We start from the raw sequence: 27,889 nt of genomic DNA, 5'->3' as shown, positions 1-27,889 counted from the left end.
TGGAACAATTGTTTCACAGTGGCATGAAAGATTTCTTTGTATGTCAAGTTACAGGTTTGCAAGCTAAGTGCCTTTGATTTGACCAGATACTATACTAGTCTTAGTTCTCCAGAGGTTCCTACCTTAAGAGGATGGAGGTGTAGGGATAAGCACAACCGCATTTAAGCAGAAAGACAGTAAGAGACAATAAATGGGTAGAAGAAATGGAGCAAGAAACAGTGAATATAAATAAAAGTGCAGTTTGACATCAGGGGAAAGTATGTGTGGGGGGAACAAAAGAAAAAAGAAATAATTCCATACCATATATTAAAAACAACAGCAACAGAAAAACCTCTTGTTTCCATATCTTGGAGTTCATTTCACTTAGAATCATCTTATATGGTCATATGTATATAGCTATTAGCTATTGTGATGCTGTGCAAGGACTATCCTAGACATATACTAATTATTACAAACGAGGGAGACAATAGAGCCTATGTTTCTTTAGGTCTGGCTCACTTAATACATTTTTTCCAAGTTTTTCCATTTCCTTATGAATGAGGCAATGCCATTCTTTCTGATGGAAGCATAGAATTCTATTGTGCATATATGCCACATTTTCTCGATCTGCTGAGGGGCACCTGTTGTCACTGTATTTGATTTTGGTACCCTATATCTGGCATACACAGTTATCTGTTTTGGGGAAGGGAAGGAGATCAACAAAATGGTGAGACAAAGGACAAAGAGTGAACCAATGCAATAGCAATACTCACAAGCCAATATGTTGGAAATGAACTTCACAACCTGGGGGTTGGGGGGAGAACTGATGGGGGAGGAAAAATGGGAGAAAAATAAGGGAAGAGGTAACAATGTTCGAGAAGTGTACTCATTACCTTACATGTGCAAATGCATCTGTACATCACCTTGACAATAAAACAAAATTTTAAAAAAGAAATAAAAGGGCAGTTTTCTAATATGCTATTATCTCACTTAGAAAAACAAAGTAATTCATTAGTAACTAATTTCATTACAGTCAGGCGTGGTGATAGACATCTGTCAGAGGCTGAGGTAGGGGAACCAGTAGGTTGAGGGTGGCTTGGGCTACACAGCAATTCCCTGTAAAATCACAGTAAATCAGGTAAACACGTTTTTACTTCTTCCTCTTCTTCTTTCCTCTCATCACTCTTCCTTTATCTTACCTTCATTTATTTCCTAAAGGTAACAGAGCAAAAATTCAAAGTTTTTCAAAGTCTTTAGTTGCTAGTGTTGGGTTCAATCTTTTAAGTGTCTTCCAAAAGACAAAATAGTTTTTGGTAAGGCAGGCAGTACTGGGGATTAAACTCAGGGCCTCAAGTGTTCTGCTACTTTAACATATACTTCTAGGCCTTTTTGTCTTTTGACTTGTTTTCCAGGTAGTTTTGTACTTTGCCTGACCAACGTCTGACAAGAATTCTCCTATCTCTGCCTCTAGAGTAACTGAAATTAAAGGCATGTACCACTGCAGCCAGGGTTTCCTTTTAATAAACTTTTATGTATTAAAATTGAGGTATGAGGCCTGGAACCAGTGGTTCATGTCTATAATTCTAGCTACTCTAGAGATTGAGCTCTTGGGTCACAGTTTGAAGTTAGTCTCGGCAGAAAAGTCTTTCACACTATTATCTCTAACCACCAAAAAGCTGAAAGTGAAACTATGACTCAAGTGGTAGAGCACCATCCTTGAGTGAGAAAGCTGAAAAAGAGTACCCAAGCCCCAGTACTGGCACATATACAAAAAAGAGATGAGTATAGGAAAACAAAACTTACCCTTGAGCTGGGCACTGGAGGCTCATGCTTGTAATCCTAGCTACTCAGGAGTCTGAGAGCTGAGTGATGGCAGTTAGAAGAAACCAGGAAAATTCTGAGACTCTTATCTCCACTTAACCACCTGAAAGCCAGAAGTGTAGCTGTAGCTCAAGTGGTAGAGCTCCCATCTTGAGAACAATACTAAGAACAGTAGCCAGGCCCCAAGTTCAAGCTCCAGTACTGGCACAAAAAACAAAGAAAACACTCATAAACGCTCATAGAGGTTCACATATATACAACTTCTACTAAGGTTAAGAATTAACAGGCTGGGACCAGTGGCTCATGCCTGCAATCCTAGCTACTCATCATGATCCGAGGATCATGGTTCAAAGTCAGCCTGAGAGGCTGGGAAGGTGGCTCAGCAGTAGAGTGCTTGCCTTGCATGCGTGAGGCCCTGGGTTCGATTCCTCAGCACCACATAAACAGAAAAAGCTGGAAGTGGTGCTGTGGCTCAAGTGGTAGGACACTAGTCTTGAGCTGAAGAGCTGAGGGACAGTGCCCAGGGACAGTGCCCAGGCCCAGAGTTCAGGCCCCATGACCGACCGAAAAACAAAACAAAACAAAAAACCCCCCAAAAACTGAGGGTACCAAAGTCAGCCTGAGCAGGAAAGTTCATGCAACTCCTATCTCCAATTAATCTCCAAAAAGCTGAAACTGGAATTGTGACTCAAGTACTAGAGTGCTAGCCTTGTGCAAAAAAAGCTTACAACCACCTAAACCCAGCTTTCAAGTTCCAGGATAGGTATGCACAGGACAAGTGAGCACACACACACACACACACTACACACACTACCATCACCAAGAATCAGGATCCCTTAGCACCAAAAATTGTTTTTGTCTTTTTAAATTTTGAACAGGTGGCATCATATAGATAATATTCTTCAGTGTCTGGCTTCCTTGTTAGTGAGATTATCTGATTTTATAATGTGTGGCAGTAGTAAGTTTTCATTGCTATATGTTATTCCATGGCATGGATATTCCACCATTTGTATTTATCCATTCTAAATGACAATGGATACTTTTTTTTTTCTTGGTCTGGATTTTTCTTTCGTAAGGAATGGTGATAATTTTTTTTTGAAGTAGAATTACTGAATCCTCTGTTCTATATGTGTTTGACTTTACTAAGTATTGCCAAACAATACTCTGGTTTCTCTTTAGACCATATAAATCTTTTACCTTTTACCAAGTATTGCCAAATCAAAGTGGTTGTAGCCAGAGCCATTGTGTGGAAGCTATGTTTCTTTATGTGATAAGCAGAATAAGAAGTCCTCAAGATGTACCTGTCCTAATTTGGAGAGTCTGTTAATAGATTACCTCAGGAGGCAAAAGGGACCTTGCAGCCACATTATCTTGAGATGAAGATAGAATCCAGGGTTATACTTGTAGGCCCAGTGTTAAGTACAAAAATCCTGAAAAGCAGGGGAAAGAAGAAAAGAGTAAGAGGGAGTTGTGACTATGGAAGAATGATCAAGACACAGTGTTGTTAGCTTTGAAGACAAAGGGAGGAGTGGGGATGTCTCTTGAAGCAAAAAGGCAAGAAAGTAGATTCATCCCCAGAATCTCCAAGAAGAAAGACACATTATGACAACTTGACTTTAGCCCAGTGAAGACTTATGTCTGATTTCTAACCCACAGCATTGTAATAAATGTGAGTTGTAATAAATTGTTATCTAATTGATAGAAAATAAGATTCCACAGCCTCACAATATTTTGGATCATCTGAGTTTTACATCTTTTGTTATTCTGGTAGATGTTTTATAACACCTAATATTATGGTTTTAATATATATCTCCTTAATGAAAAGGAAGGACAATTGCATTTTTAAATTATTTTCTTTTTTTCTTTAAATTTTATTTTTTTGTGAACATACTGCACAGAGGGGTTACAATTACATGGGCAAGATAATGAGTACATTTCTTTCTTTTTTTGTTGCTTTTTTTGGGTCCAGTCGTGGGGCCTGAACTCTGGGCCTGGGCGCTGTCCCTCAGCTCTTCAGCTCAAGGCTAGCGCTCTACCACTTGAGCCACAGCGCCACTTCCGGCTTTTTTCTTTTTGCTTACGTGGTGCTGAGGAATCAAACCCAGGGCCTCAGGCATGCAAGGCAAGCGCTCTACCAATGAGCCACCTTCCCAGCCCCATGAGTACGCTTCTTATCAAGCATTTCAGCCTCCTCCTTTGTTTACCCTTCACATCCCTTCCCAGCCTCCCCCCACCCCCCCCCCACCTAATCCCCTCCCCCCTGCACCAAAGTTGTAAAGTTTGTTTTCGACATGACAACTTGTATTTCTCATTGTTGCAACGGGTCCACCTGTATCCTTAAACGACTTTTTAAAATTATTTTCTTATGCCGTGGAGTTATGTGGTATGTTGACATTTTCTTTTGTGAACTACCAGCTCATATATATTACTCATTTCCACTGGATTGACATTTCCTTAATGATTGTCCTTTTCTTTTTGTGGTTCTTTGCATACTCAATTTAAATATTTTTTAGACACTTGTGGTTCTCTTTCTTAATATGGAATGTTTGGGTAATAGAACTCTTCTTTTTTCTTTCCTTAGTTAGGCATGTGCTCTATCATCAATCTACATTCCCATCCCAGAACTTTTAATATCATCTGATTTAGTTTTTTCCTATCTTTTGAAGAATCCATTCCCTACCAAGGCCAAGAAGATATTTCCCTGTTACTCGTGAAGATTTTCTGTTACGTCTTTTGTGAGCATAACTCATTTCATTTGGAATTGGTATATGGAGGTAGGGATCAAAAAAAATTTTTTTTGTTCTTAAATAGCACCCAAATTGGCCAGCATTAGCATTTTCCTGTCTCTCCAGTGCTACTTTGTCTCTACATTGCCATTGTTTTCATAAAGAAAGTATAAATGTATGTGTAGGCCTGTTCCTGGACTTTTTTGTCTGTCATTTATTTGCTTACATTGATTGAGACACTATGCAATTATTGTAGCTTTAAAGAAAGTCTATACATTCAATAAGGTAAATCCATCCACTTTGTTTTTCTTTAAGATTTGATTATTGCTGCTTTGGTCTTTTGTATTTCAACATATACTTTTAGTATAACATAGTTGATATTCACACATACAAAAAATGAGCTCAAATTCTGGTAAAAAGTGAATTTAAACCCTTCTTCTTCTCCAGGAAAACACCAAATGGTGGATGATGCCAGTGCAGCAGGAGGGCCCGGAGGTCCTGGGGCCCCCGGCTTGGGAGGCCATGGTGCTTCCCTGGAGGCTTCAGTAGCAGCCTCCGGGGTCGAAGTCTTGGCTGTGGTAAAGGCCAGGGTCGCGGCTGCAGAGCTTGTGGAAGCAAGGCCGAAGGCAAGGAATGGATCCCCTGGTTAAGGACATGAAGATCAAGTCTTGGGAGGATCTATATTTCCTCCCTGCCCATCAAGGAGTCTGAGATTGTTGACTTCTTCCTGGGGGTGCCACTCAAGGATGAAGTATTGAAGATTATGCCCGTGTAGAAGCAGACTCCAGCTGGCCAGTGCACCAGGTTAAAGGGATTTGTAGCCATTGGCGACTACAATGGCCATGTTGGTCTGGGTTAAGGGCTCCAAGGAGGTTGCCACTGTCATCCCAGGTGCCATCATCTTGGCCAAGTTCTCCAATGTTCCTGTGCGGGGAGGTTACTGGGGGAACAAGATTGGCAAGCCTCACACTGTCCTGTGCAAAGTGACAGGCCGCTGCGGTTCTGTGCTGGTGTACCTCATCCCTGTCCCCAGAGGCACTGGCATTGTGTCAGTTCCTGTCCCCAAGAAGCTGCTGCTGATGGCTGGCATTGATGACTGCTACACCTCAGCCAGGGGCTGTACTGCTACCTTGGCCAAAGCCACCTTTGAAGCCGTCTCTGAAACCTACAGTTACCTGACCCCTAACCTCTGGAAAGAGACTGTATTCATCAAATCTCCTTATCAGGAATTCACTGACCATCTTGTGAAAACCTACACCAGAGTCTCCATGCAGAGGACCCAGGCTCCGCTGTGGCTACACATAGAATTTTATACAAAAATAATAAAGTGAATCAAACTTGAAAAAAAGAAGTGAATTAAACCATAAATCAATTGGGAGGACAATTAACATCTTTTAAAATTGAGTTGTCTCAGGGCCTGTAGCCTTGCTACTTTACATTTTATATAAGAATCCAATAAACAATTTCTCCCACAATATTTTGTGTAATTCTAAGTTCTACATATCTTAGATTCAGTTACATTTAACTTTTTTCAGTGCTATCACAAATAGCACTAATATTTAAAATTCTAGTGCTGGAAATGTGGCTTAGTGGTAGAGTGCTTGCCTAGCATGCATGAAGCTCTGGGTTTGATTCCTTAGTACCATATACACACAAAAAGCCAGAAGTGGTCCTGTGGCTCAAGTGGTAGAGTGCTAGCCTTGAGCAAAAGCAGCTCAGGGACAGTGCCCAGACCCTGAATTCAAGCCCCAGGACTGTCCCCCTGCCCCCCAAAATTCTATTTATAATTATTGGGTACTAATTTGCTAAAGTTTTATTTTTTAAGACAACCATAAAGATTTATTGTAGGAAGATGATCAGAGCTCCTGCTAGACAGGAGGGGTCCCAAGGGAAGGCATTGCCTGGGATGCAGTGTGCAGGGGTTCATAAGGTGTCTCTAGAAGATAGCTTCTCAATGTCATTGGCCAGCCCATGGGCCTCAGAGCAATCCCCAGATCCAATCAGAGGCTGGCATGAGCTCTCCATTTGTGTTTCAGACCCTCTTATTGGCCATTCTGGCTCATACCTCTGGGGTCCAATCAGCTCATTCTTCATGTGTAGGTCTCCCAGGGGTAATGGACCATGTCAAGATGCCCAGGAAGGACCCTCAATGTGTAACTGCTTGAGGCCATGGAATCTCTATGGAGGAGGACCTTTGCTTTGATTGCCCACCCAGGCACATTTTCTGCTCTCACTCCTGTTAGCTGACATGAAGTCATTCTGGCCACCTACATTCCAGTGGCCAAGGTTCTGCCTGGCTGTCTGTGTCTCAGGGTTGCCCTGGCCTGGCCCCTAACGCTAACCCCGCCTCCCCATAGTCCCTCATCTTCTTGCAGGCTCTCTCCCTCACCCCAGCCACCTCAGTTTAAAGGAAGCTGCTGTTCTGTCCTGATGGAGCCAGCCTGCCAGTCTTTCTGGCATTAAACTTTTCCTTCTCTCTTGAACGTGTGTGGGACAGGGACTGGGATATCTAACAACTCATATACATATATATATATATATATATGTATGTATATACATATGTATGTATATATATACATATACATTTTATATATACGTATGTAAAATGCCTGGATCATCTGAAGTTTCTTGGTGTATCACTTTTTTAATAGTATAAAATAACTTATTTACATAATTTATATCTATAAAACGTAACTGCTTTCTTTAGAACTAGAAAATTTACAAATGACAGATATTGCTCCTTTTGTCAAAGCTGTCTTCAAACAAGATAATACACATGGTCACTACTTAATATGGTGGTAAATGATAGATACTAATCTTTTCATCTGTGCATCAACATTTATCAACAACCATAGACTTTTAAACCATTATGTTGGTCATTTGCTAAGATTTAAGTGTTCAGGAGGAAAAGACAAGAGAAGATAAAGACTTTAAATCACATCTCTTTTAAGATTTATAAATTATTTGCAATATCAATCAGACTTAACAGATCTTTCTACTCTGAAAGGTAAATACACTGATTAAGGTTCTCTTTCTCCCAAGATCTGTTATAACAATAGGAAAATCTGCTGACTAATTGATTCTACACACGGTGTATTCTGTATACAGTAAGAAATTACATCTTCCAGAAAATTGGTTTACTGTATATGAACAAGTAACAGATGTAAACGAAGATAAAAAAATAAATACTAAAAAGGGATAATAGTTCAGTCATAGCAACCAATATTCCACTATATTCCACTAACACTACTTACATAACTAATAAGAACATGACATTTTAAAGAATTTTACAAAAACAAGGTATTAAAATAGCAAGGTAATTTACTATCATAATTTTTGTGAAACAAGTCACGTGAGAGAAATATGTAACTTCCACTTGGATTCACTTCTTACACTCTTCATTGAGCTCTGATTTATTTTATCAGTCTCCACTAGTGTGAAATTCTTGCTTTCATCTCTCCTGATTCCACCGACTAAATAAATCTAACCAAGACTGGGTGCTAGTAGCTCATGCCTATAATACCAGCTACTCCAGAGGCTGAGATCCAAGGATCTTGGTTTGAAACCAGCCAGAGCAGAAAAGTTCCTGAGATTTTAATCTCCAATTAGCCAACAAAAAGCAAGAAGTAGAGTTGTGGCTCAAGTGAAAGAGTACCAGCCTTGAGGAAAAAAAGCTAAGAGATGGTGTCCAGGCTTTGAGCTCAAGCCCCAGGACCAGCACCACCAGCACAATGAACCAGGAGTCTGACTTGGTGTTGCATGCCTGTAATCCTAGCACATACTGGGTACTGATGCAAATTTTATCTTTTCTGCGGTTATGATTATCTAACTCAGTGCATGTCAGGTACTCTACCACTTAAGCCATCTGTGTATTTATGAATCCATCTATTATCCATCCATCCATGCATCCATTCACCCACCTAACCATCTAATTAACATCAGGGGTTGAACTCAAGGTCTCACACTTGTTCAGTTAGCTCACTTAGATGGAATCCTTCTATTTGAACCATGCCTTGAGCCTGACTTATTGCTGGTTATTCTGGAGATGGGTAAAGTTGAACTTTTCTACCCAAGGTGCTTTTGAACTGTAATCTACTAACTCTCGGCCTCCTGAACAGATAAGATTGCAGTTGTGAGCCACTAGTGTCCGGCTTAGTTTTTTTTTCAGACAATCTTACTCCAACTTTGTCCACTTTGATACCACTTTCACAGTGGTATCAGACCACTGTCTTTTTATCTCTGTCTCCTGAGTAGCTGGAATTTTAGAAATGTACTACTACTCCTAGCCTAAATTTATTTCTTGACTTAAATACTGTATAGGTTGGTTTTTGTCTTTTACACATACATAATTATGTCATTTGTGAGAGTAACTTTGAGAGGCATGTTTGATGTAGGAAAATGTGAATAAATTAGAACTCACATTCATTGCTCATGGGAATGTAAAACTGTGCATTGCTTTGAATTATAGTTGGCAGTTCCTCAAAGTATCATGGAGTTACCATATGACCAAGCATTCCCATTTTTTGGTATCTATCCAAGAGAAATGAAGCATACATCTACACAAAAAGCTTTTTAGATATTTATTATTCATAACAACTAATATGTGAGAATAAATTTCTATCAATCCAAATTTCTATCAGCCAAAAATGGGTAGGTAAAATAAAATATAGCCATATAATAGAGCATTATTTATCAATAAAAAAGGGAAATACTGAACATGCTAAAACGTATGTGACCCTTGAAAATATATATGCTAAGAAGCCAATCATTAAAGAACATACATTATTTGAATCTATTTGCATAGCATACTCAGAACAGACTAAGTAATAAAGATAGAAAACAGACCGATAATTGCTTTGGACTGGGGTTGTATGGGGTGGCAGTGGTGACTGATTGCTAATTCAGGCCAATTCTCTTATCTGTATGTAAGCGCTTACTAGTTATAACTAGGGTTTTTCCATTTTTCTTTTTTTGTGTGCACTCATGTGCCCATGTACATGAGCTGCTACTGGGACTTGAACTGAGGGCCTTGGTCCTGTCCTTGAGCTTTTTTGCTCAAGGCTAGTATGCTACCACTTGAGTCACAGCTCTATTTCCTGATTTTTTACTAGTTAATTGGAGATAGTCTCATAAACTTTCTTGCCTGGCCTAGCTTTGAATCATGATCCTCAAATCTCAGCCTCCTGTGTAGTTAGGAATGCAGGTGTGAGCCACTAGCTATCCTACAGAAAGCTGGTGCTCTACCCCTGGAATCAGAATTCTACCTTCAGGTTTTTTGGTTTTGTTTTTCCTGAGTAACTGGAGATAGGAGTCTTACAGATTTTCCTGCCAGGCTGGCTTGAATCTGTAATCTTCAGATGCCAGGATTACAGGCATAAACCAATGGTGCCCTGGTTTAAATAGAGCTTTTACGTGTATTGGGAAATGGTCTCAAATGTGATTGCACAACTCTTGTGAACATTCTAAAAACTATTGAATTGTGCACTGGAGTAAATTTTATGGCAAATGAACTATATTTCAATAAATTTATTTTGTAACATACACAAATATTAAACTGTGAAGCTTAACAAAGAAGGCAAAGTGATAGTCGTTTTCTTGAGTAAAATCTGTATGCAAGTACTTTTGGTGATTTTATTCAATACAGTTTTCTGGATTTCTCAAGAAAATGCATTTTTATCACTGAAAGGCCAGAGATGTGTAAATATTGTAAAGATATAGAATCTTCCCAATGCTCCACATAACAAGAATAAAATAAGTCTCTTACATAGGACTCTACTGGCAGGGCAGACTTTATGGCTTCAGAAAGGAATGAAGTGGCAGTAAACAGTGGCCAAGCACTTGGTCCACATTTTCTGTATTTACAAATGCTCTGTATTTTCACAGAATTGTTACAAGTAAAATGTTACACAAGATCTTTTTTTTAACTTTTTTTTTTGGTGCCAGTAGCAGGGCTTGAACTCTGGGCCTCTCACTCTTGCTTAGCTCTCCCTACCCAAACCCTCAGGGCTGCTGCTTTATCCTGTGAGCCATATCTCCAATTCTGGCTTTTGTTGTAGTAACTAATTGGAGAAAAGTATTATTTTTTACTCTTAGATTTGCCTGTCCAGTCTAGCTTCAAATAAGGATCCTCAGATCTCAGCTTCCTGAGTAGTTAGGATTACAGGTGTGAGTCACTGGTGCCCAGCTGTTTTTACATTCTTTACTTGAATAAGCTTTCAGGTCGTGAATATCTTGGGTAGGATTTTTGGTTAGGGTGATGATTTTATTCTTGTAATTGGAAACAGTACCTAATTACTAATTAGGCCCAGGATGATTAGTGATGACCTTGGTGGAGTTGAAGATGACCCTATGTGAGGTAGGCAGGTCTCTTTGACACCAGAGAGGGTGGCTCAATGACAATTTGATGGAAAAGTAAACAAAATTGATTATATACAAATTCTACCATTCTGAAGAGAATCAGTATTCTAGTATTTTAATTCTAACTCCCCTGTTTTCTGTTGAGCCACTAAGACTTGATTAAGGTAGCTTTTAATGGAATTGGCAACGAGGAGATTGTACAAACACATCAAGGTGATTCACAGGGAGATCAGATCTGGAAAGGACTTTTAGGAAAGTCTAGAAGCTGTGTGAGCATCTCAGACACTGGCCAAGTGGAGAAGAAAGCAGTGTGGAAGGAATGATGAAAAAGAGGAGGGAAGAAAAAGGCAATTTGCCTGCTCATTACTGTCTGGGCATGAGTCACTGTCTCGATTACATTCCTCAGCCACTGCCATCAGGATCAAATTGACTCTACCATTTGAATTCAGAAAGGTAAATATTTCTTCAGCACACACTCTACAATGCACCTTGGCAGGTTCTCTTGCAGTGGCTTCATGCTTCCTAAGCAAGTACTCTATTGTTAAGCAATATCTCTATACCTTTTTTTTTGGGGTGGGGGTCGGTTGTGGGGCTTGAACTCTGGGCTTGGCCACTGTCTCTCAGCTCTTCAGCTCAAGGCGAGTGCTCCAGCTCTAGAGCCACAGCGCCACTTCCAGTTTTCTGAGTGGTTTATTGGAGATAAGAGTTTCAGGGACTTTCCTGCCCGGGCTGGCTTTGAACTGCGATCCTCAGATCTCATCTTCCTAAGTAGCTAGGATTACAGGCATGAGCCACAGGTACCTGGCTCTATACCTTTTTATGCAAGTTATTTTTGAGATAGGGTCTCCCTTCCTGCTGGAGGTATACTCCTGAGCCATGATCTATTTTAGACTTCCAATCACAGCTGGGATAACATGCTTACACTACTATGCCTAGCTTCTTTCCCTTGAGTCTCACATATTCTTCTGCTTGGGCTACCTCAAATCCTGTCCCAGTCTCAGTTTCCCAAAGATTCCAATATGAGCCACTAGTACCTGAAATTCACAATTTAAAAAAAAAGTGTAGACAAAAGACTTTTTAGACTACCTCCTCTGTAGCTGGGATTATACCACTACCACATCCTATGCCACTCAAGTATTTTAACAGGATTTTGACTATTTTTTCGTTTCAGGATTTTTATTACGTACAAAAAGGTCTGCCTTTTATATATATGTTCAATTCTAGGAATGGCCATTCTGAAAACAGTTCAATCACTGACAATAATTAATGGGATGTCATGTAAATGCATAGTATCAGATGCGTTTCCTGTTTTTATTGTTGCAATTTATTTCTCCTTACTTGAGTGAAGAGCTAATTAATTTCCAAGCCTCATTTTTCATTTGGAGAACTTTCGTAAGTTCAAGCCTTCATATTCATATAATTCGATGGTATTTTTTTAAAAAACGACTTGTGACACTTTCTTCACAGATTTCAGTAGCAAAGCTAGATAACAATTTGGAACTACTACTTTGCTCTGACCATTAGATAAAAACAGTCTCTAGTATCCACAAGATACATGAGAAGCGAAATTGGGGTATATGAATAGAACAATGATAACTATTTTGTTTAAATATAGTTTCTATAAGGTGAGAATAAAATGTATTTTGTGTAGATAAAACCATTTACCTTGACAAAGTAGATAGTACAAGAAAATTAACTATAAAATCACCATTATCCACCAAGAAAAATCACGCAGATCGTTAGGATTAGGGCCTCATGCCCTATCTGTAAAATTCTAGCTACTCAGGAGGCTGAAATCTGAGGATCAAGGTTCAAAACCAGTCCAGTGAGAAGTCCATGAAACTCTTATGTCCAATTAACCATCAAAAAGCCCAACATGGAGCTGTGGCTCACGTGGTAGCGAGCTAGCCTTGAGCAAATAAGCCAAGGCAGCACGCCCAGGCGGAGTTTAAAGATCCAGCCCTCCCACCTTCCCCAAATTCTGTGGTACAAACTTCGGTGGAGGAAAGTGCTGCCAAAATTACTGAACAGAGAGAAGAAAGAAAAAGAGGGCAAAGGCAACCCCTAGGCGCACCACTTTCCAGCAGGCTCGTCCTTAGCTATCAGTTGGGCTCGCCAGGGGTCTAACCTGGTCCTTCGCCTCGCCGGGCGGGCGCCTCTCGCTCAGCGAGCGCGGAGGGCAGAGCCGGCCTGACACGAGTCGCGACGCAGGGCCGGAGGAACCGGCCAGACTTCGTCACTCCACCACCGCCAGGCTCAACCCAGGGCTTTGTTCGCCTCCGCTCGGCGCGGCTAGGGAGGGCGGAGGCGGCGCTTCCTCTCTCCGAAGGCGGGAGCTCCGGCCGCCGTCCGCTGGCGACGCCCGAGCAGGTCTGGGAGGGGCGCGAGCGGCGAGCGGAGCGCGGCCCAGCAGGCGGCAGCCGCCCGGACGGTGGGCGAGGCCGGTGACCCAATAGAGCCGCAGGCCGCGGGGGACCCCACCCGGCCAGGCTCCGGCAGTCGCCGCTGGTCTGGGCGGGCCAGCTCGCGAGCCTGGGCCGTACACTCGGCAACAGGGCAGCTCTGGCCGAGGGTGTGGACGCGCTGCGGGGCCAGGCGCAGAAGGCGGAAGGTGGGCGCGGCGGGCGTCCCGGAGCCACCGCCGCCGTCGCCGCCGCCGCAGGCCCGGACTACCGTCGCGCCCTGCGCGCGCCCCCGCCGGTCCTCCCCGCCGGCCCGCGCGCCTTCGCAGCTCCCGGCTCGCGCCGTCCGCGTAGCCGGATCCGCGGAGGCGAGGAGGCGGGGGCTACACAAGATGGCGGGTACGTGCCCCTGATTCCCGGGCGGCGGCGACGACGGCGGCGGCGGCGGCGGCGGCTCCGGCTCCCCGCGCCCAACTTCCCTCTGCTCAGCCCGGGTGGAGGCCGGGCGAGGCCGGGGCGGGGGCCTGGCCGGGGAGGGGGGCCGCTGGGGGAGGGCGGCGGGCGGCTGGGGCGCCGCGTTGGCTCTGAGTGCTGATCGGCCTTTTTTCTCTTCCCGGCGCAGACCTGTCGCTGCTCCAGGAGGATCTGCAGGAAGACGGGGACGGACGTGAGTGGCTCGGCCCCACCGTCGCGGGTGGCCTGGGGGAGCCTGCGCGGGGCGGCAGGAGGCAGGCGGGACGGACTCGGGGACTCGCTGCGGAGCAGGAGGCGGCCCGCGTGGCCCGACTTCGGCCTCCACCCCATAGGGGTCCGTGGGCCTGCGGTCGGCGGCGGCTGTTGGGGACGCCGAGGCCGGTGGGGCTGAGGTGTGAGTGGGGACGTGGGGTGTGTTGTCCGCACCCCTGAGCAGGAGCAGGAATTACCGCACCGCTCCTCCGGGAATCGAGGCTCCCCGGCCAGGCCTCGTATTGTGCGGACTTCACAACTAGGGTTTTACTCTCGGCTCTTGGCAGCCGTACACCCCTCCAAGTGACTTGTACATTACGGGAAGGTTAGAAGGTGTGGCCTTGGCAGCCAGGATTGGGTTTACAGAACAGATTTCTTTCATGCAAAACATTGAAAACTCATCCATATCTTCTTCAAATGCTAACATTGCAGCTTCCTTTGAGATACTGAAGTTTTAAAGAGTTAATTCTTTTATACATTTAAAAAAAATCGAACTTTGTTATGGTTTCCATCACGCTTGACAACTTGGGTTGATGACAGAAAAAGAAAGGAGTTAATTAATTTTATAGGGAAAGAAGTTTATAAGGTGCATCTCATTTTAAATAACTTCTGTTAATGCAAATGTTCCAAAGTAGTGACCTATAGGAAAAATCACTAGGCTTTAAAGTGCATATTAGCGGAAAAGAGTGTGCAAAACATATTGTGTATTCCTTGGACACTTACGCCAATAAATTGTGCTGAGTTGAAATGTTTACCATGGTAGACTTGCTGTATAGTTGGGGAAAGATTGCTTGAATAGGACTTTACAGTGGCCTAATACCTGTGTAAATAATTCAGAGATGGCCAGGTTTAAAATGGCTCTTCTAAATAACTGTGTAGTTAAACCTTCACATTATCTAATGTAGTTCTCCTGACTCACATTAAACCCTCAAATTTTATTTTATTTTAAAGGGTTGTACAAAAGAGTTTCAGTTTACAAGTACAATGCATCTTAATCACTGCCATCTCTTTCATAATTTTCCTTACCTCATTCAACTCCACTCATCCCTTCAGTTTTCCTGTTCAGTTTTCACATATGTACCTTGAATATTAGGATTGCTTTTTTCCTTCCTCTCCTCATAACACTTTTATAGTATTTTAAAAAATACTCTCAATATTCCTAAATTACAAAATCTCCCTCACTTTGCTCAAAACAACTAGGAAGCTGGAACTTAGGTGTAGGGGAGAGAGGTCAAGGAGATGGGGTTAGAGATAGAGGAGAGGAAGGGAAAAAGCAGTCCTAATATTCATTTACCTGTCTAATAGCAAGCTTAGCATCTTAGTTTCAGGTCTTTTGCAAGGTTTGGATCAGAGAGGTGGCTATTTTTGTATTTTTATATTTTTTTCCCCTGTGTGTGTATTGGTTCTAGAGCTTGTTGGTATCTGAGCTTTTTTGCTCACTGTACCACTTGAGCTCCACTTCTGACTTTTTCATAGTTTTGGAGATGTGAGTCTCATGGACTTGCCTGTCATGACTGACTTTGAACTACAATCATCAGACCTCAGCCTCCTAGGATAGCTAGGATTATAGGCATAGGCCATTGGCATCCCCCTGTTTATGCTTCCTTGGTCTTGTGTTAAGATTTATGGAAGATTCACTTGAGGATTTATGATTGTGTTAAAAACATCTGAGTATGAGGTGACAAGCACCCCAAAAGGAAGAGATGCAGTTCATATGTCCTTGACCACCAAGGAATAGTATGGAGGGGAAGGCACAGCTGGGAAGGAACTGCTAAGCTTCTAGGTCTGAGGATAATGGGTGTGGAAGGAAAGTTACATTGTGGGTGGAGACTGTCTAGAATCTTAGTTATCAGCACAGACAGAAGTCAGACTGCCTTATTGCATTCTGACTTTGCCAACTCATTTGACCTCTCTCTGTCTAAGTTTAGCCCTTTTTGAAATTGTAAATATTCCCTACTTTATAGAGTTGTTCATAGATTAACTTGAATTAATGTGTGTGAGGCACTTAGAATAATACCTGGTAAATAGCAATTCTTATGCTTAAAGAGCATAGGTCCCTTAAAGGAAAAGCAGAGAAAGGAATATTCATACTGACCATTACAGAATCAATGTGCATAAAATTGCTGCTAATGCTTTCATTGAACTTTTTTTTGCTTTTTAGGTTCTGTTCTTTGTTCAGTTTGTTTAGGATAAAAATCTTAAGGTAGCAGAACAAGGGTGCTTAAGCCTGTAATCCTTGGTTTTTGGGAGGGTGATTTTGGGAGATCTGTGTTTAGAGACAGCTGAGGTGTAAAAGTTCATGGACTCCATCTCTGCCAGTGGCTGGGTGTGATGGTGCACTCTTGTACACCGGCTTCTGGTGCACACTGACTACAGAGGAAACAATGACTGGGCATATTGTCACGTGGCTGTCATTTCTAGCATCTAGGTGAAGCATGGTATTGCAGTTGATGCAAGACCTTACTTGGACAATAACCAATGCAAAAATGGTCTAAGAGGTGTTGTTCAAGAAGTAAAATTTCTGCTTTGCAAACATAGGCCAGGAGTTCAATCTCCAGTACCAAGAAAAAACAAAAACCCAACTAAACCTTAGGGCATTTGAAGATACAATTCATTTACATATTTATAGTTTAAATACTTAGGACTAACTTCTGATTATCCTCATTTGCTAAAGTTTTACCTAGAATATTCAGGAACAGAATTAAAAAAATTGTTATTATAAAGGTGATGTACAGGAGGTTAGAGTTACCTAAGTCAGGTAATTAGTACATTTCTTTTTTGAGAATATCACACAGAATCTTAAAAAAAATTTTTTTTGTTACTATAATGGTGATGTACAGATGGTTACAGTTACAAAAGTCAGGTAAAGAATACATTTCTTTTTGGATAATGTCACCCCTTCCCTCGCTCTCTCCCAGTTTTTCCCTTCTATCCTCACCCACAAGTTGTATATTTCATTTTCAGTATTGTGTCCACACAGAGAATATGGAACATTTGACATCTATGTAAAGGGAAAAATAATGAGAAAGAAATCTGGTTATAGTACCCACATGCAGTTCAAGATGGTAGTCAGGGGGTGAAAAGGCTTGTCACAATCTAGAGAAGCTGGGGAAAGAAGAGGGACAGAGACTGGAGATAGTGAGTGGTGCTTTGGCTGCCCTTACAGCTAGACCTTTCTGTCTCAGGCATAACAAATGGAAACCAGTCTGTCTCCAGAAGTAGTTGTACCCCAAGTCCTCCCATATGAGCCACACTAGATCTAAGGCAGTCCTTGGACAGAAAGAAGTTATTTTTTGCTGAAGCTCTAGAACCTTGAGACTGCCTATCTTTAATGTAGAGCTTAGAGTAAGTATGATTGAAGAGAGAGTAAAATTTCTGGTAGATAATAAATATGTGGCTGTGAAGACCAGAAGAGGATGTGGGTGGGGTCCAGAGTTTGAAAAGGGAAGGTTGTTAGATTTTAAGCAGATTGCTGGTCTTTTGTTTTGTTTCAAGTGCCAAGGTATGAACAGTGTGAAAGACTGACTTGGCTGATACCTTTCGAGAAAAAGCTTCTGTCCATCCTAATAAGTGAAAAATAATATTGGATTATAGTTGAAAAGGCCATAAAGTTATTTACAATAAAAATATTTTTAAAGTTTAGAAATATATTAAGACTGCATTATAAAATATACTCTGGGGCTGGGAAGGTGGCTCAGTGGTAGAGTGCTTGCCTTGCATGCATGAGGCCCTGAGTTCAATTCCTCAGCACCACATAAACAGAAAAAGCCAAAAGTGGCGCTGTGGCTCAAGTGGTAGAGCACTAGCCTTAAGCTGAAGAGCTGAGGGACAGCGCCCAGGCCCAGAGTTCAGGCCCCTTGACTGACAAAAATAAAAAAATAAAAAATAAATAAAAAATAAAATATACTTTGAATTTGAAAGTGAAGGCAAACCAGTAATTCTATTTGAGTAGATGTCTCAGCAGATTTCATCGTTGGATACAAACCTTTTTATGTTTTTATGACAACTCTGTTTCTTGACTAATGGGGAAGTACAAAACTATAATTTTTTTGAGTAATATTTCAAATTCTTTTGAAATACACAAGTATGAACCTTTCATTTATGCTGGTTACTAGATTTCTAAAGTGAATCAGATAGTTAAAGGTCTAGTAAGATTTGATGAGCAAATAGCTATAAAATAATTTTAAAACTTACTAAAGTAGCATATTGAAGAATGTCATTTTCAAAGGATGTTATACAACACTTGATAGATTATGGTGGCAGATTGTAAAGTACTGTTTATATAGGCTATGAAAAGTCAATTGATGCCCAGGATACCAGTTTTGTTTCTTCAAATAAAACTCCTAAGTTTAGGAAGAATTTTCATGTAGGCCTTCTGATTTAAAATATTTAATGTTAAGTGTTATCCTCCTCAGTTGCTCACTTTACAACATTGAGCAGACCAAACTTTGTGTATTGTGATTTATTTGTGGCCATTAATTTAGGGTGCTATGTGTTTAGCCTTGGGTGGGGTGGGCTTTGGGTGTAATTTTAGTTATATTTAGACTTTTGTTCACTTACATTTCCTTTGTAACTTAGCATACTGTTGTAGAGTTTTTGATGCTCTTCAATCAGCTGGAGTGAAGTGTACTTCACCACTGATTTTTTCCACTGTTAAAGTTTTAAAATCCTTTCACACTGTTTTTTGGTCTCAAGGACAGTGTTGAAATTGAGTGCAGAAATGAAAGATCCAGAACCGAGTAAGGAGGATTGCCCTGGGTGCTTTCTGTTCAGTCTCCAAGACTTCTACCTGCCACTGAAAACCAGTTCTGAAAAACTTTATAAGTAGTCCTTGCAACTGGGGGAGGTGAGAAATATGAAACTGGAGCTGTGTCTAGTGACAGATGGAATAATTCAAACAGCCTAGCATAATGCCCTTGATTGGTGACACTTAGGTGTTAGAAATATTTGAAGAGCAGAGCATAGTGGTACATACAGGTCTGTAATCCTTGTGAGGTGGGAGGAGATTCTGGAGGTCAGCCTGAGCTATATAGCGAAACATTGCAAAAACAAGAAAAAAAACGAAATTTGAGGAGTTATTAGACATCCTAGGAAGGAGTGTCTTAAGATGGTTTTAGTGAGACTTACATATGTATAGAATCAGTTAATGATATCATGGCTACCAGTTCCTCACACAAAATTTTTTAAAAAAGAAGAGAGGAAGCTAGGCACTGATAGCTCATGCCTATAATCCTAGTAACTAAGGAGGCTGAGATCTGAGGATTTCCATTCAAAGCCAACCCAGGTAGGAAAGTCTGTGAGACTTACCTCTAATTAACCACTCAAAAACTGGAAGTGATGCTATGGCTGAAAGTGGTAGAGCACTAGGCTTGAGTGAAAGAGCTCAGGGAGAGAGCCCAAGCCCTGAGTTCAAGCCCCATGACTGACACCCTTGCCCCCACCCCCCAAAAAAAGACAGTCCTTTGTACCTGTGCCTGAGTTTGTAGCTGCAAAAAGAAGATAAAAGTTTGCTTATTAAACTATTATTATCATATCTATGTTTGTATATTTATTTTTAATATCTGGAGTTACAGGATTTTTCTCTTGCTGTAACTATTTTTTTTCTTTGTACCTATCCTGGGGCTTGAACGCTGTGCCTAGGTTGTTGTCCTTAAGCTTTTTTGCTGAAGGCTAGTATTCTACCACTTGATCCACACCTCAACTTCCCTGTCTTTTGTAGTTGGTTGGAGATAGGAGTCTCTGGACTTTCCTACTCAGGCTGGCTTCTAACCTCAATTCTCATCTCATTCCCCTGAGTAGCTAGGATTACAGGTGTGAGCCACCAACATCCTGCTGTAAAGAATTTTTGCCATCATATCCCTGGTGGGTTGGCAGTCCCTAAACTTGAGTTAGGGTTGAGTTTTGAGTTTGACTTGTATTTGAGAATAAATCTAATTTAACATCTTGGCACAAGAGCAAGCAACATACCTGCCACGATGGTAAAAATGCCTGTCATTTTTGTGTTGTCATCATTTGTGCTAATGGGTCTGGAGCCTGCTCTGCTTTTTAGGACCTATCATTGAGGTTGAGATAGATCACCTTAGGTTCTCTCTGCCCAGATCCATTCCTTTATGCCTCCTGCCTTTTAAGTTAGCCCCCTAGAATTAGGAGCAAACATTTCCTGGTTTGGTAGGTATTTGAATATTTATCATGTAGTAATTCTTGAATATATTATGGTGTGGTTTTGTAGGGAAAGGAGCCCCAGGTCATTTAAGCTTTAGATTTGGGTTCATATTCTGGTCCTGCTGTTTAAACTTTTGATAATTTTGAGCAAGTTACTTAATTTCTTTTCAACTTGTTTGTTTTTGAGACAGGTTGTCACTATGTAGCCTAGGCTGCAAATGAACTCTGGATCTTCCTGCCTCAGCCTTCTGATTACTAAAGCTTCTATTACAAATAAAGTTTTTACAGACATTTCATGTACAATATCTTGTGTAGAATAGTATGTTCTTTTGTGCTTTTTTAAAAAATGTATTTCGCTGTAAAATGGCTGTTTAACTTTTTGAGAAATTGCAAGTTTTTCTTGAGTCATTGTACCCTGTTGCACGTACCAGCAATGTGAGGCCTAGGCCTTTGTTCTTCCTTGCCAGTCCTCTATAAACCATCTTAACTTTGAATATGCTGGTTGGTTTGAATATACTGTGGTCTGAATTTGCCTTTTGTTAATGACCGATTATGTCTTATCTTCTCATGGTTATCTTATCTGTTGCCTGCCACAAAGGATCTGTTCACTTTTTTTTTTTTTTTTTGGTTGTGGGGCTTGAACTCTAGGCCTGAGTGCTGTCCTTCAGCTCTTCAGCTCAAGGCCAGTGCTCTACCACTGGAGCTACAGTGCCACTTCAGGTTTTCTAGTGGTTTATTGGAGAGAGTCTCACGGACTTTCCTGCCCAGGCTGGCTTTGAACCAGGATCCTTGGATCTCAGCCTCCTGAGTAGTTAGGATTACAGGCGTGAGCCACCGGCGCCCGGCTATCTGTTCACATCTTTTGGGGCCTGAACTCTGGGCCTAGGCGCTGTTCCTCAGCTCTTCAGCTCAAGGCTAGCGCTCTACCACTTGAGCCACAGTGCCACTTCCGACTTTTTTCTTTTTGCTTATGTGGTGCTGAGGAATTGAACCCAGGGCCTCATGCATGCAAGGCAAGCACTCTACCACTGAGCCACCTTCCTAGCCCCAGGTTTTTATAGATTCTGAAACAAGTCCTTTATTAGATATGTGCTTTGCATATATTTTCGAGTGTTTGTATTTTGTCCATTTTCTTTATGGTATATTTAGGGGAGAAATTTTGAATTTTGGTGTTTTAACTATTTCCTTGATCATGCTAAGGAGAGTTATTGAGTTTGCTGAGCTTTTTGGAAATTAGGAATGGGAGTTAGATCTTGTCACTTTTTCTGTGTTTATTAAGAGGAATATATATATATATGTATATATTTTTTCTATTTTAGTTTTTCAACATAATGTTCTTTTGCTTTTTTTGGAATAAGTATTATTCATTTTGGAGGAAATGTTGAACTTACACAAAAGCAGATAAACTACTGTATGTCACACTCAGCTTCAGCTTCATCTAGCCCATCCTAAGGGTGGAGTTTTGAGGAAAGGAAGTGCAGCTGAGTGGCTGCTTACAGGAGGTAGATGCTCCACAGTGTCACTACTGAGGTCTGAATTTAATTTTAAACTCACTTTACATTTAAGTATATTGAATTTGTTTTTGTATAAATAATATATTTTGTTTAGTATTTAAGTTGTTGAGGATTGATGGTAATTTGGACCTGAGGGAGCTTTTGGACTCCCTATAGAAAAAATTAGTTAATAACCGGTCATTGGGTTATTAAAAAGCCTATAAGGAAAAAGGATTTTCGGTGAAGGGAACAAACAGCAGAATTAAGATGTATAGTGTCCACACTGTGGAAGTGTTTTTGAGTAGGCTACACGCTTTACTATCAGGTGAATTTAGAAAATATGATCTTGCCTCATTTCAAAATAAACATGCCACTTTCCTTCTCTTTTATACAGTTCCCTTTATTTAGTGTGTATTATTTTGAGGACTGCCGTTTAACCCCAAAATCTGTTCTCAGATATTCAAATCCCTTATTAAATGACATGTTTGTTGAGTGCTGGTGGCTCACACCTGTAATCCTAGCTACTCAGGAGGCTGAGATCTGAGTATTGCTGTTCAAAGCCAGCCTGGGCAAGAAAGTGTGTGAAACTCTTATCTCAAATAAACCACTAGAAAAACTGGAAGTGGTGCTGTGGCTCAAGTGGTAGAGCACTATCCTTGAGCTGAAGAGCTGAGGGACAGCGCCCAGGCCCTGAGTTTAAGCCCCACAACAGCAAGAAAGAAAAAGAGGGAGGGAGGGAGGAAGGGAAGGAAAGAAAGAAAAAGAAAAAAAAGTGAAAAAGTGAAAGAACTTTTTTTGTCAGTTGTGGGGGCTGAACTGTGGGTCTGTCCCTCAGCTCTTCAGCTCAAGGTTAGTGCCCTACCAGTTGAGCCACAGAGCCACTTTGGCTTTTTTTCTACTTTTGTGGTACTGGGCCTCATGCATGTGAGGCAGACACTACACCACTGAGTCAACTTCCCAGCCCCTGAAAAACTCCCATTTTTGATAACTGAAAAAGTGAGCAAGAAAATAGTGGAGGAGGAGCTGATTTTTTTTTTTTTTGATCAGTTGTGAGGCTTGAACTCTGGGCCTGGGCGCTATCCCTTAGCTCTTCAGCTCAAGGCAAGCGTTCTACCACTTGAGCGACAGAGCCACTTCCAGTTTTCTGAGTGGTTTATTGGAGATAAGAGTCTCACAGACTTGCCTGCCCAGGCTGGCTTTGAACCACAATTCTCAGATCTCAGCCTTCTGAGTAGCTAGGATTACAAGCATGAGCCACCGGCGCCCGGCTGGAGGAGCTGGTTTTATAAGGTTCATACAGACAGTTGGATTTTCACAATATAGTACCATAATGAAGTGTGTGCAAGCAGTAATGTGGGATCAGGACAAAGGAAAATTAGGCATATCTGCATTGTATGTGATAGACATGACACAGTTTACCAAAGAGAGGGAGCGGGGTGCATTTTGTGCTCCTTTAACAGAATACCCATGCTGCGTATTCCTAAGAAATAGAAGCTTATTGACACCTGGTCCTGGAAGTTGGGAAGTTCTAAATTAAGGGATTATTGCATCATCTGACAGCAGCAGGGCAAAGAGAAAATGAGGTGGCTTTACCTTTTTGTGTGTGTATGTGCCAGTCCTCGTGCTTGAACTCAGGCTTGGGCACTGTCCTTGAGCTTTGTTTGCTCAAGGCTAGAGCTCTACTGCTTCAGCCATAGCTCTGCTTCTGGCTTTTTTGGGTTTTTAGTGGAAATAGGAGTTTCACAGACTTTCCTGCCTGGTCTGACTTTGAACTGTGATCCTCACATCTTAGCTCTGAGTAGCTAAGATTACAGCCACAAGCCACTGATGCTTAGCAGAACTCTCATTTTTATAAGGAGCCAAGTGTCACATTTATGAGGCCAGTGACCCCCAAGACCCATCTATCACCATTAAGTCCCACCTCCCAAAACTTTATATTAGGGACCAAGCTTCTAACATGAACTTTGTATGTATGTGCCAGGACTTGGACTTGGAATCAGGACCAGGGTGCTCTCCCTTAACTTTTTCACTCAAGGCTAGTGCTCTGCCACTTGAAGCACAGCTCTCCTTCTGGCTTTTTGGTGATTAATTGGAAACAAGAGTTTGATGGACTTCTGCCTGGGCAGGATACAAACTTCGATACTCAGATCTCAGCCTCCTTAGTAGCTAGGATTTAGGATTATAGCTGTTAGCCACAGTGCCTAGGGACTTTTTAGGGACACATTTAAACCAAGAGTTTGTATGTGTGTGCATGTACAAGTGTGTGATTGTCACAGTGAGGGATGTGCATTAGCACAGAGAAGAGATAACCACATGAATGTAACACTAGTCCAAGAAGACAGAATTGTGTAGAGTGTTGACATTGTGACATGTTGTGGAGAAGTGAGATCATGGATATGAAAAGGGCCTGGTTTATGAGAAGAGGCACAGTAAGGAAAAATGGGCATTTTCTATTGCTCCTATTCACAGAATATATGTAGTGTCCACAAATCTTGTTTTACCTTCACTCTGGTAGCATCATTTATGTAGCTGAGCCCAAGAAGAGGTGGTTGGTATTTAAGAGTGTTGTTGGGTAATTTATGTCATTATATAGTGGCAGCTAGATGAGAATCATGTGGGGAATGAGGTCAGTGCAGGAACAGTACTTTATCTCCTGCAGTGGTCCAAAGTGTGTCAGTAGTTGCTAGTAAAGTGCTGCTTAGTGTTACATTTAAACTTTGTCTCTTGCTTTTGTCAGCTGCCATATCCTCTCCCATTGGAAACAATAAAATTGACTACAAGATAGTAAGGTAGGAATAGTAGTTGACTTATTCAGGATGCTTCCAAGCACTCAGAGGTTTAGGTTATCTTCTGAGAAGTATGATTTAAGAATAGTAAGTTCAATTTGTGTGTGTGTGTGTGTGTGTGTGTGTGTGTGTACCCATGTGCCTGTGTGTGCCTGGTACTAAGGCTTGAACTCAGGGCCTTGGCCTTAGCGTCTTTTGGCCTTGTCACTCAAGGCAACCACTACCACTTGAATCACAGCTCCATTTCTGGCCTCTTGTTGGTTAATTGGAGATAAGAGGCTCATGAATTTTCCTGCCTCGGCTTTGAACAGTGATCCTCGGGTCTGAGCAGCTAGGATGGCAGACATGAGCATTTGATAAGATTCAAAATTTTTAATTGAGTGAACATGCCAGTAGCTTGATTGTTAGTGTATCTAGGTGTGTTTGACAAGGGATAGAAAGGAATCAATGTAGTTGGATCTGGAAGTGTCCTTTCTTAAGAGTCTTTGTTCCTTCTTCCTTCCATCCTGCTCTTTGAAGGTTAGAGTTAGAAGCAGTGGGATAAGGAAGAACTGGAGTTCTCTTAGAATGTTCTGTAAAGATAATGTTGAAAAGTACAGCATGATCTTTGTTATTAATTTTTAAAAGATGACTATTGTAACTGTCAAATTTTATTTTATAGCACAGTTGAATAAACATATTTGTTGCCCAGACTTGTCTGTTGCTCAAAGGACATGACTGTCAAGTTTAGATAAGTTGTTGTTTAGGAAAGTCTGAATCAAATTACATGCAAATTTTAGATAGGAATGGTTTTCCTTAATTTCTTGTGTTTTGGATTTCTCTGCTCAGAATGGCCTTTCTGTCCTGCTTCGCAAGCTCTATTGTATCTTCTAAGGATTGGCTTGACTTGGAAGCCTTTTCTTACTCAACAGGTAGACTAGAAGTCAACAACATATATTAACAACATGTAGTGTTATCAGTGAATTTCATATGTAAAAATTCTTAACCATAGAGCTTTCCTTAGTAGAATGTATCTATTTGTGCACCCATGAATATACATATCTTCATATGTATGTGCTCACATACACTTTTTATCTAGTTTTCCTATTTCATTTGATGAGTGCCTGATGCCATATAGTAAACAGAAAGCACACAAGTCACATTGACATTTTTTGTATCTAAAGCCAAAAGACACAGTAGGAGGAAAGTTCTGGTAGTAGACAGAAACTCTAAAATTCCTTATAGATATTTATTTTTACATATATATCTTAAACCTCTAGAAAACAAGTATTTTTGTAGGTAAGGAAACATCTGAATTAGATATTTTCTTAAGTTCACATAGTCTGTAAGTATCAAAACATGAAATTTGAACCCAGACCTGGCATACCTTCAAAGGCTTTTTCCCTTTTTTCATTCTACTTATTAAGTAAACTTTTTTATTTTTATTTTTTTGGTGCCAGACCTGGTGCTTGAACTCAAGGCCTGACTGCTATCCCTGAGAGCTTTGTTGTGTCTCCCAGACTTTCTTTCCTGGGCTGGCTTTCAACCACAATCCTCACAATCTCAGCAGCTAGGATTACAGACATGAGCCACTGTACCAGCTACAGTGAACTTTTAAACTCACATATTATGTACAATGTTTTATTTAAAACATCTGGAAAGTGGGATATTGGTTTCTGTTTTTTTTTTTTTTTAATTTTTGTGTTATGTGCAAAGAATTGAGAGTAATATAGAAGCACTTTTTACACTATGAGGATTATTTTGTCTATTTTTAAAGACCTCACAATTTTATATTGTTCTATATTAGCAAAATAAATGTCCTTTTAAAATATCTTTGATTCTATTAGGATTCTATTCTATATTATTAAGATTTCTTAAAAACCTAGTTTTAATATAAAGATTTGTCACATAGCCTCTTCATGGAAATCCTCTGACTTTATATTAAATACTAGGTTTTGCCCGGCACCAGTGGCTCACACATAGCTATTCTGAGGATTGAGGCCGCAATCTGAGAATTGTGGTTCAAAGCCACAGGCAGACAAATCCATGAGACTAATCTCCATAACTGACACTGTGACTCAAAGTGGTAGAGGGTTAGTCTTGAGTGAAAAAGCTCAGGGACAGTGCCCAGGCCCTGAGTTCAAATGACCCCCCCAACCCCACGCAAAAAAAAAAAAAAATTAGGTTTTTGATGAATGCCTATGTAGGTATTTATTGAAAATCTATCTCATGTTGAACTTATAAATGATCTCCCTTTTCCTGCCTCCCCTTTGGCTAGCAAAAACATTTGAAATACTAAGTTCACAGGGAAAGAGTATCAGGATTTGAGGAAGGTAAATATAACTTGGAAAAAGCATTACAGAATAACCTTTGTTTTTTTTTTTTTTTTTTGTCAGACTTGAACTGTGGGCCTGGCCACTCTCCCTCAGCTCTTTACCTCAAGGCTAGTGCTCTACCACTTAAGCCACAGTCACTTTTGGCTTTTTTTGTTTATGTGGTGCTGAGGAATCGAACCCAGGGCCTTGTGCAAGGCAAGCACTCTACCTACCACTGAGCCACCTTCCCAACCCTGACCTTCGTTTTTATGTACTTTTTAGCATTACAAAATTTCAAATGAGTTTAAGGATAACATATAGTTTTTTTTTTTTTTTTTTTTACCTCATCAGTGGAAGATGCCCAATTTTGAGAATTATGAGACCAAGTGTTGCTCTACTTGTAAAGTTCAAGGATCTATAAATGTGTCAGTTGTCCAAAAAGAAATACCACAACAGACTCAAGAGTCTTGAATTACTGACTCTTAAAATTATAAACATTGTTCTTCATCTGTCTGTCTTTATGTCTGTTTCGTCTGATAATAATACAGCCACTACAGCTTTTTTTCTGCTATTTATACTTCTAAAAACTCCTTTTCAGGCTGAGTGACAGTGACTCATACCTGTAATCCTAGCTACTCAGGAGGCTGGGATTTGAGGAAGGAGAAGCCAGCCTGGGCAGGAAAGTTCTTGAGACTCTTATCTCCAATTAACCATCAAAAAATTGAAAGTGGAGGTGTGGTTCAAGTAGGAGAGCATTAGCCTTGAGCTTAGGGACAGACTCAGGCTCTAAATTCAAGCCTCAGGGCTGGTTAAAAAAAAAAATTCCTAGCTTCTTGGTTGAAATTATGAACTTAAATATTTTGTCTGAGGTACACAAGCCATAGTGAAATGTTACTAGTTTTCATTAGTGTTTGCCTCTTTACTGAAATGATCCATTTCTACTCATTAGTTGGAATTAGGTCTGCTTTTTTGCTGTTTGTCTTTGAGTTTACTGATTACCCTTTAGTATTCCATTCTTCTCTATTCTCTCAAGATTGTAAATTGTTTATCTTTAATTTATATGTATTTAAAGTTACTGTTCTACTTTCAGTGAAGTATGGGAAGACTGGGAGTGTGGCTTTAACTGGTAGAGTGCTGCTAACT

At 40.9% G+C, this 27,889-nt stretch overlaps 1 protein-coding gene and 1 pseudogene across 3 annotated transcripts in view; both read left to right on the top strand.

Moving 5' to 3' along the window:
• The first annotated feature begins 4,984 nt into the window (after positions 1 to 4,984).
• On the top strand, positions 4,985 to 5,893 carry LOC122110966 (annotated as a pseudogene).
• Positions 5,894 to 13,465: 7,572 nt separating this feature from the next.
• The window catches only part of Ppp4r1 (protein phosphatase 4 regulatory subunit 1), a 67,973-nt gene continuing 53,549 nt past the window's right edge, over positions 13,466 to 27,889 (top strand). For 2 of the 3 annotated variants that reach the window (XM_042683678.1, XM_042683677.1), the window contains exons 1-2: positions 13,582 to 13,684; positions 13,908 to 13,952. In XM_042683678.1, the coding sequence (XP_042539612.1) occupies positions 13,678 to 13,684; positions 13,908 to 13,952 (52 nt within the window). In that variant the 5' untranslated portion in view covers positions 13,582 to 13,677. Of the gene's footprint in view, positions 13,495 to 13,581; positions 13,685 to 13,907; positions 13,953 to 27,889 lie in introns of those variants that run through there. The other variant, XM_042683679.1, reaches the window with a different exon arrangement.

The sequence above is a fragment of the Dipodomys spectabilis genome, unplaced genomic scaffold (genome assembly GCF_019054845.1).
Source record: "Dipodomys spectabilis isolate Male_0828 unplaced genomic scaffold, ASM1905484v1 ptg000083l, whole genome shotgun sequence".
Classification (NCBI taxonomy): domain Eukaryota; kingdom Metazoa; phylum Chordata; class Mammalia; order Rodentia; family Heteromyidae; genus Dipodomys; species Dipodomys spectabilis.
The sequence above is the reverse complement of the archived record's forward strand: the minus strand, read 5'-3'. Positions and strand labels throughout refer to the sequence as shown.